General features: G+C 36.3%; 3 protein-coding genes across 3 annotated transcripts; 1 reads left to right on the top strand and 2 right to left on the bottom strand.

Annotated features, from left to right (window-relative positions):
- Positions 3,766-5,982, top strand: LOC104764417 (glycerol-3-phosphate acyltransferase 1). The gene is made up of 2 exons (XM_010487947.2): positions 3,766-4,722; positions 4,942-5,982. The coding sequence occupies exons 1-2, from the start codon at positions 3,859-3,861 to the stop codon at positions 5,809-5,811; spliced, it is 1,734 nt and encodes a 577-aa protein (XP_010486249.1). The 5' UTR covers positions 3,766-3,858; the 3' UTR covers positions 5,812-5,982.
- On the bottom strand, positions 6,171-8,081 carry LOC104764371. Its single transcript, XM_010487892.2, has 4 exons — positions 7,615-8,081; positions 7,165-7,364; positions 6,541-6,977; positions 6,171-6,452 (listed from the first exon to the last, which is right to left on the bottom strand). The coding sequence occupies exons 1-4, from the start codon at positions 7,769-7,771 to the stop codon at positions 6,413-6,415; spliced, it is 834 nt and encodes a 277-aa protein (XP_010486194.1). The 5' UTR covers positions 7,772-8,081; the 3' UTR covers positions 6,171-6,412.
- On the bottom strand, positions 9,279-10,015 carry LOC104764379. Its single transcript, XM_010487904.2, has one exon. It carries the CDS (start codon positions 9,962-9,964, stop codon positions 9,572-9,574), a length of 393 nt encoding a protein of 130 aa, XP_010486206.1. The 5' UTR covers positions 9,965-10,015; the 3' UTR covers positions 9,279-9,571.

Genomic DNA, 10,025 nt, shown 5'->3' with positions numbered 1-10,025 from the left:
AACCCCCCCCCCCCCCCCCCCAAAAATGGAAAAAAAAAATTGGTTTGTGTGAAGTACTTAAGCAAAAACATCAATGAAATCGGCATGCTCTTAACTACCTCACCAATTTTTTAATTTTTTTTCAGCAATATTTTGCATGCACGTTTCTCCCCCATTAGATTCTTTGTTCAATATATTTCTTTATTTTAAAGTTCTTCCAGCAACACAGCAAATAATAATAATAATCATCCAAATTAACTTCAAATAACAAATAATTGAAAAATATATATTTAGTCAACATGCATTTTCTCGTTAGTCACCTACCCGACCAGTCCTCATGAGTATTGTTGCGTAATGCTTGAGGAGGAGACTCTGTTTTCTCGTTTTTGTATTGGGCGGCAAAAATTTCAAAAGTCGTTGATTTGAACCAATACATTTTGCTTTTATGGTTTTAACATTTGCTTTGAATGACTAGTTGGTCAAACGGTGTCAGTGTGTATGTTTAATGATATTGTGTTATAATTACTGTTAAGTTCAATGTTTTGGTTGATGTCACAAGTCGTGTTCCATTGGCATTTGGCAGTATTGATAACCAATCTTCAAAATGGTAACGTTTATTTTGTTTCCTCTGCCCATTAACTAAGTACTCGACCGACTCAAATAGGGTTTAACTGATCATTTATAATTGAAAATAGGAATGAATCCCGTGCAGTACGATCGATTTGGATTATTTGCAATTGTAAATTCGTTTGTCTCGTTTGTAATTATTGTAAATTTGTAAATAATGGCAACAGCCAAAGCGGTAGTAATAATATAGTACTCATAAGTAGGTAGAATCAAAACCGAGACAGTCCAAAACAAATGCCAAAAAAGAAAACACATTTAAGAGGTATGGATCTACGTGATTAATATAAATTAAAAATGTTCGTTACATGTACGCGTAGACGTAAACGTACGAGTCATTATGTTTTACTTTTAAGGATGATGTTATCCACTTCTATGATTCGATAACCTAAAAGATCCAGTTATTGTTATGTGGCTATCGTCTCAGTACGTATGCTTTTGACGTGGTGATGATCTGATTTGAGTTTTTTTTTTTTTTTTCAATTATCCATCATACAGTATTTTCTAATCACGATATATGTTTGTTTCACATTTATAATATTTTGAAATGTTTTCGACTGAATCTGGCAAAATAATGTTTTTAGAAAGTGGACTTTAGAGTTTATACTGGCCTTACCGGTGGAAGAAACCTAGCTAAAAAAGTGTAGAAAAAGAGTAATGGCATAGGATAACAATGACTACGAGAAGAGAAAGTCAACGAAAATTTGGAAAGTTGGTAGAACGAAACCTGACAACAGAGAGGGAGACTCACACGAGGACGTAAGTTTCAAAGCAAATCACCAAAACAAGTTCAGCAAAACAAGTTTTAAGTTTATGCTTTTATGCATCACCTCTTCCAATTCACATTTCTCTATGCTTTCATCAATTTCATTTACTCTAATGTCTGCAGAGTCATTTATTGTTTGACTTTTGCTTCTTCTACTCCTGTACACGTATGTCGACACGTTAGCTTATTTAGGTATCATAAATATGGCTTTATTATGTGAAAATTACCCTTTATTGAATAGGATACAAAATTTGTAATTTAAAATAAACTGACAACTGTTAGTGACTTAGTGTCAAGATTTGTTGACGTGTATAAGGGATAGGAAACAAATAATGATAAACATCATTTTTTTCCGAATCAAACAAGATTTGCAGTACAATGGAAGATTTAATGATGTTTGGTCGATCGTGTTTGCTATGATTGCCGACAAATGCGATATGTTAATACTATTTTTTTAAATGTTGACACATCGATATGTTTGGTAATTTATCTAATCTAAAATTATCATCTTGCTGCTTATCTCTTAAGTTTCGTTCAATTATAATTAGCGAAAGTAATGAGACATGTATGATGTATAGGTAAGGTTGGACTAGGACTAATTGTATCTATTGTGATTTTGGACTGTCCTTGCATTGCATATTATATATGATCATGACATAATTAGTGGCTTGTCTCAATTTATTCGTAAATGTCATTTCTGTTGTAGTTGATGACAAAAGAAAAATAATAATACCAAGTTGGTTAATTTTCTTAAGAACATGTATTCTTTTCCTAAAGTATTTTCAAGGTCAAGATATTTACAGTTTCGTTATAAAAAAAAAAAAAAAAAAAAAAAAAANGATTTGTAATCTTCTCAAACATCACAACAGCAAAATAGGTTTACGATAAATTTTGTAAAAAAATGTTTGGATGATTATGTGTCATATATAAGAAAAAAGAAAAATTATGTCACCTTTGAGACTTATCAAATTTGCACCACCCATAATTATAGGCATCAACATATGTTATTTTCAACAAAATCATAACTTAAAAAGGAAAAAAACACTACATTTTGAAAAGTAAGCAAATTTGTACGTAAAAAACAAAAAAAAGAAGGGCCGGTCACTGTGTTCAAAAAAAAAAAAAAAAAAAAANAGAAGGGCCGGTCACCAACTGCATAACCTAACTTGTAAAAGCTCTTCTACATCTTTGGAGTTGGCAGAAAACAAAAGTGCAACCTTTGAAACTTGGGGTTGAAGGGGAAATCAAATTAAAACATATATATATACGCGATTAGTACTGAGCAATCGTGTTCACATATAATGTTATGTTCTTGAAAACATTTGGTTATAGATTCGGGATATTATCATATACTGATCGATATATATATATATATATATATATATATATATATATATATGTTTTATAAATACATAATTTTTTATCNTGCGATTAGGTTTACTGCAATCCACTATGAAAGCAGATAATATGGATAATGGATGACTAAGACTGCATGCGTTTTAACCTTTTAGTGATAAAAGTATTATATGTGGGGGTAAAACATGACATTTTTTCTTCTTCTTAAGGATAGTGGCAAAAACTTGTTTCTTTTTGAATTTCTATTCTAACGTATATCTCTCGAATGATTGTAGGTGTAATGGATTAGTATGGTTGAATCAAGTTTCTTTCTTTTTCTATATATAAAAGGGTTTAAGATAAATAATTACATATCTGAATTTCCCTATATACTATCTCTCTATAGACTAGAGTATAGATAGGAATTCAAAACATTAAACTCTTTTAGTTTGTGAAAGAAAAAAAAAATAAAAAAATTCTTACACACATTATATTAAACTTATAATTGATCCTAATTTTAGAAAAAAATGGAACTCTCTAGACTCTTTGAGGTTTCACGTTTTTGTGTGTGTGGCCTTTAGCAATTGCTTTTTTTGGTAACACGATGCAGCATTGATCTTCCCCTAGAGGCTCCAAGTGGACCTGAGAAAGCAACATTCAACAGTTTTAGTAAAGAGGCCAACTTCCCATCATACACATCATTATACTGCAACGTAGTTGATAATCAATAATAGCCTTGAACTATACGATATATCATATATACTATGCGTATAGGGTAATGTATTGTTTCATTCTTTATGTGACATCTTGAATTCATGTATGCAAATAGGTTTAGTGATCAACCATAACTTCTTGGGAACAAACACACACATACATTCTAATTTAAGGTTTTACATAAAGAAAAAAACCATAAACGTTGTGGCATACAGTTAATGCGAGGTGTGTGGGTTAACCAAAATATAAAAAAGTAAAAAAAAAACAAAAACAAAGGGTCAACCTTCACACCACCTTTGCACTCGCCTATCATGTCATCATCACTGACTATATAAATCTCCTATGCAGCCTCTTTGTCCTCTACAGCACATTAACTCTTCTATTTCCTTCTCTCTCTCTCTCTCTCTCTCTCTCTCTCTCTCTCTCTCTAAGCCATAGCTATGGTTTTACCAGAGGTTCTAGTGATCCTAGCAGAGTGGGTTCTTTACCGTCTTCTTGCTAATTCATGTTACAGAGCTGCAAGAAAGCTAAGAGGCTATGGTTTCCAATTGAAAAATCTCCTAAACCTCTCCAAAGCACAATCGCCACACAGCAATTCTCATTATCAACAACAACAACAATACCAGTACCTCCAAGATTCTCTAAACCCTCTATTCCCAAGCGTTACAAAGTACCAAGAGCTCGTAGACAAAAACAGAGCAAGCTCTGTTTCTTCTGATCATCGTGATACCTTTGTCTGCGAAATCGATGGTGTTTTATTAAGACAACACTCGAGTAAACACTTCCACACGTTCTTTCCTTACTTCATGCTCGTAGCCTTCGAAGGAGGATCAATCATCAGAGCGATCCTTCTCTTGATCTCTTGTTCTTTCCTCTGGGCTCTGCAACAAGAGACCAAACTCAAAGTTCTCTCTTTCATAACCTTCTCAGGTCTTAGAGTCAAAGACATGGACAATGTTTCTAGATCGGTTCTACCCAAGTTCTTCCTGGAGAACTTGAATCTCCAGGTTTACGACATCTGGGCTCGATCTGACTACTCTAAAGTTGTGTTCACGAGCTTGCCGCAAGTGATTGTGGAGAGGTTCCTTAGAGAACACCTCAACGCTGATGATGTGATTGGGACTAAACTGCAAGAAATAGAAGTCATGGGGAGGAGATTCTATACCGGCTTAGCTTCAGGGTCTGGTTTCATAGAGAAACATAAATCAGCTAAAGACTACTTCCTTGATAACAAGAAGAAGCCAACACTTGGAATTGGAAGCTCTTCAAGCCCACATGATCACATCTTCATCTCCATTTGCAACGTAATTCTCTTTCCATACCCTTTTTTAACAAAAATAGATTTAAAGTTAATTTTGTTTAAACTCCCAAAATATCACACATTTGTTCGTAATTTCCCACAATAACACGTCTCCATTTCTATTTGCTAAGTACCTTCATTTTTTCCATTTTCTGTACTTTCTAAATTCAAAAAAGTAGATTAATGTCACTAAATAAGAATTTTGTTATTCTCGATCCCATAGGAAGCTTATCTTTGGAACGAAGAAGATTCCATGAACAAGAACAACACATTGCCTAGAGAAAGATACCCAAAGCCATTAATATTCCACGACGGGAGATTGGCTTTCTTGCCAACACCGTTAGCTACACTAGCTATGTTCGTATGGCTGCCTATCGGATTCTTCCTCGCTGTCTTCAGGATCTCCGTAGGAGTCTTGTTTCCTTACCACGTAGCCAATTTCTTGGCTTCTTTGTCCGGTGTAAGGATCACTTTCAAGACCCATAATTTGAACAACGGTCCTCCGGAGAAAGGTAGAAGTGGTGTCTTGTATGTATGCAACCATAGGACCCTCCTTGACCCAGTTTTTCTCACCACTTCACTTGGCAAGCCCTTGACCGCGGTTACTTATAGCCTAAGCAAGTTCTCAGAGCTCATAGCGCCTCTCAAGACGGTTAGCCTTAAAAGAGACAGGAAGAAAGACGGTGAGGCAATGCAGAGACTACTAAGCAAAGGAGATCTAGTTGTTTGTCCCGAAGGAACCACTTGTAGAGAGCCTTATCTATTAAGATTCAGTCCTTTGTTCGCTGAGCTGACGGAAGACATTGTTCCCGTGGCTGTGAATGCTCGAGTGAGCATGTTCTATGGGACAACCGCGAGCGGGCTCAAGTGTTTAGACCCAATCGTTTTCCTCATGAACCCTAGGCCGGTTTATTGTCTCGAGGTTCTGAAGAAGTTGCCAAAAGAGATGACTTGTGCTGGAGGTAAGTCAAGCTTTGAAGTTGCGAATTTCATACAGGGAGAACTTGCTAGGGTTTTGGGATTTGAATGCACCAATCTTACAAGGAAGGATAAGTATTTGGTTCTTGCTGGAAATGAAGGCATTGTGAGATAATAATCCGAATTTTCATTAGGGTTTTTTTTTTTTTTTTGTGAAACAAGTTAAATATTATTCAGGACTTAGATGTTTAATTCTCTATGGTTGATTCGTTTGGCATCATTTCTATTTTGTAATATCTCGTGGTATAATATTGGAAATGTTTGCTTATAAAATTTCGTTTCTGGATTCGTGTAGTCCACATAAAATCTCAACCTGTTGCTTTAACGCCATAAATTTCATTACTAGAACGAATGAAATGATTTCATAGTTAGTTGAAATCAATATTAAATGTAAACATCCAATAATAGTATATTCTTTAGGTAAAGAAGATATGTCATGAATGTTCATGCCCCTAAGTTTATATATATCACACATTCACACATCAAATATTTATCGTCTCATATCACACAACATTAACGTGAACGCCCATATTAATTTCATATCACATCAAAATTTAAATGTATGACTTAATATTCACAGCAAGAAGAAAAGGACTACATTTAATTTTAACTGTTCACACAAAGAATGGTTTCATTTCTTTGGTTCACATCGCTGGTTTCGCTTCACTGAAACTGAAGTGAGGATCTTGATATGAACTTAAGTAATGCTTGAAGCACTAATTGAAGTTTGCCTCTTTGGAAATGATATTTGCGATTCTACACAAGCAAAACAAAACTTAATGAACTAAGTAATGCTGCAGTGATTAGAAGTAACACTTAGTTAGTGATGTTTTGAATGCATTACCTTTCCCTCACATGACGAATCTCATCAAGAATTTCTGCAGTCTGCTGAACCTTTAGATTTTTGGGTTTATCTTCACGATTAAGTACCAAGGATGCAACATTTACAACAGTGACTAGTTCAGCTTCAATTCTGCTAAGTTTCTGGTCTATATTTTCCAAGTAAGATTCATAAGAAGACACTTCTTTGAGGATGCTACCAGTAGAAACATCTTCTAGTACATGACTACCGGTATCGAGAAGTTCTTGGTTATCCTCAAAATTCCTTTCAATAAGTTCACTCTCCTCAGAATCCAAAAGAGACTGGTCATTTTCGTGCCTGTCTTCAGTCGATTTGGGCTTTGGAGATACAATGTGGATTCCACCTGAACTGTTCTCTCCATCCTCTTGGAGATCCAAAGATATATTCCCTATCAGCTGTGTTTCCTTGACAGATATTGCCTGAAACCAAACCAAGCTTCTCAAGACATGGTTAGATAGATTTCTCAGACAATTGAAACGAAAAAGAAGAACCAAAACTATAACAGACTTTCTCATCTCGAGATTCGTTCAGTCTTTCTCAAACAAGTTTATACACTAGTGGACTAGGACTGGTGAGATAACAAGTGAGCTCTCGCATGTTTTATACCTCGTGAAGTTTAGAAGAAAGCGTATCGAGCAACTCAATACGAGCTTTCGCCTTGTCCAAAGCATGCGTAACTTTTTTCTTCTGAAGAAGCAAGTCTCTGGCATCATCCTCTTTCCCTGTTTGAACATTCACAGCTGCTTGTTTCCGTAGATTCTCAGCAGCCTCAGATAATCTCAGAAGTCTCAACCTATTACTGTTTGCTGGACCAACAACAACAACAACAGCAAAACCAAAAAAGAAATTCAAAATTGACATCAATCATTGAATTAAACAAATACTAAAACCCACCACATTCCCATCTTTCAACACTCTTAAGAAATTCACATCATCTTTTATTCTGAGATTGATATGATTAACTACTTGGGTATCTGAAGGCAGTAAACAAAGATTGATTCAATCTATTCATCTCCAATCAAAACGAAGAAGATTAGAAAATAATAAAGACTCGACCTTTAGCACGAGTGGATTCTGCCTCTGCGTGAAGCCGATCGAGCTGGGAGCGAAGAAGGTCAGAATTGGCGGCAGCGGAGAAGCACCTGAGGCTCTTCGGAATCCGCCGAAACCGAGCAACCACCAGCGGAGCCCCGCCGATGCTCGTCGTCACCATCTTTGGTCTTCTTACAAAGCACACACGCGCGTGTGGATTGGAGAAAAAACAATTTCTATTGTCAACCCGGTTGGTTAGTTCCACAAACCGATATTGAATCTAAACCGGTCACACAGACTTTTCCAGCTTTGACGTCTCCGTCCAATTTGTTTCTTCTGTCTGATTTTAACATTCAAAATCTGAACTTGAGATTATTCCATTCCTATAGATCGAGAGCAGGAACGTGCTGGTGCTTTGTTTTTACCGGGTAAATTTTGAAACTTGGATCGGGTGTTCCCAGATTTGGTAGTCTCGAACGCTTCTTACTGGTGGCCTGGAATCGATCAGATATGAACTGGGTTCAACGCAAAATCTACCTTTACAATGTCACCTTCGGGCTCTACATGCTTGATTGGTGGGAACGATACCTCTTCAGTATCCTTTTTTAATCGTTTCTCTCTCTCTCTCTCTCTCTCTCTCTCTCATTCCTGCTTAATTCGTTTATCCTTTAATCGATCTGATCTTCTGATTGAATATGCAAGTTTTCATCTTTACTTCGTTGGTCATTATTTGGTGGCACTAAATTCTCTTATGTTGTGTTGTCGTCTAAAGCAATGTGTCTGTTTCAATCTTAGAATTTTGTTATCATGTTAGAATTTTGTAATTTACGAGGACATGAGATCTCTCTGTTTGCAACTTCGTGGCCTTTCCTCAACTCTTTTTTTTCTTCAGATTCTTTGGTGGTAGTCTTGATGTGGTTCGTTATATACAACGGTACACGCTACTTTTCGGAGCTCTACCAGAGGTAAAAAGACTTTATGCACACCTCTAGGTTGTTGTTAAGTTTTCCTTGGCACTAATCTTGCTTTTGTCGTAACACTTTTTGGTATGTATTTCTCTTTGCGAGTTTGGTCTTATTGTTATATTAGTGGACCTCTGAGGAATTAGTGTAACGATACTATATGCTTTGTGGCGTCATCTTCAACTCTGAAACAAGGTCCATGGACTCTCTCATGATTACCTAGTTCATGTTTTCCTAAGATTTTTGCCAAAAAAAAAAAAAAAAAAAANAAAGGGATAACTGCAGCATTTTCTTAAACATTATCTTACCTTCTCTTGTGCATTTAGTTGGGGTAGAGATATATACGTCAGACCATCTTCTTAATCCTCCCCAATAAGTTGTGGAAATTGGAGATAGACAAGTCGTTGACTGCTGCTTGCTATTTGAATCTTTCTTAGGCTTCTTTGAGAAGCATTTTGAAGCTCTACTCTAATAGTATTCTATTTGCACTCGCAGCGTAACTTAAATATCTTTATCTTTGCATTGCAGGCATTTGACATGAAAACAGGTCTTATTTCTCGCACGGTAGAGCATGAAAAGCCTGGAACCTCCCCAAAGGCATGCACGTTTGGTTTCAATTTCTGAGATATATACCAACAAAAACCTCCTTTTCCAGCGTCACCTCTGATTTTGTCAATTTTCCTCCAAAGGCTCTAGGACTATTCGTATGTCTCTGTATCATTTGTTCCCATGTTTTCGAAATCAACAGAGCTTATTTATAGACACATAAGATCGCAAGTCTTTCTGTTGTATTTCCAAATCACTTTGATAAAATGACCAAAGCAATACTACATTATTGGTTTCTTGTCCTATGACCCAGTGAATACTATTACAACATTACAGAAAGGTCTTCATCCTTTCGATTACAACAAATATTGTACTGTATATAGTTGCAGGCTTTAAAGAACTTGCGCATTACAGCATATAACAGAGCATGATTTTAAGAGGGAAACTCTGTTCTAAACATATTAAAACGAAATTTAGGAAGAATCAGTAACCCAATCCTTTGGCAGTGAAGACTCGAAGATCTGAAACAGTAGGGCATGATCTCTCTTGTCTGGTTTTTTTGAACCAAATCCTTGACGCAGACCATGTTCCCTTCCTTCTTCCGCTATTCTTTTCCTAATAGCTACCAAAGAACTTTGTTTCTCAGAAGCTGCCTCGTCCTTGACATCTCCATCTTCAGTAATCTCTTCTCCTCCATCTTCGCGTCCGCCTTTCTCTGGTCTTCCCCACCATTTGTTTGATACAGTTGATAAAGCGCCTGATGGGAATCCAGATTTGAACTCGTCTAAAGCTGCCATTGTCTTAGTCAAATTAGCGTTAGCCCACACATTGGACTTCCCCCCACTCTTGTTTCCACCATGCTGCATCTTCGTCCTCGGTTATGGATGATGTTAGAAACCACTGTAATCAAGAGAAACATGAATCAAA

The sequence above is a fragment of the Camelina sativa genome, chromosome 3 (assembly GCF_000633955.1).
Source record: "Camelina sativa cultivar DH55 chromosome 3, Cs, whole genome shotgun sequence".
In the NCBI taxonomy this organism is placed as follows: Eukaryota; Viridiplantae; Streptophyta; class Magnoliopsida; order Brassicales; family Brassicaceae; genus Camelina; species Camelina sativa.
Note: the sequence above shows the minus strand (reverse complement) of the source record. Positions and strands in the feature narration are given on the sequence as shown.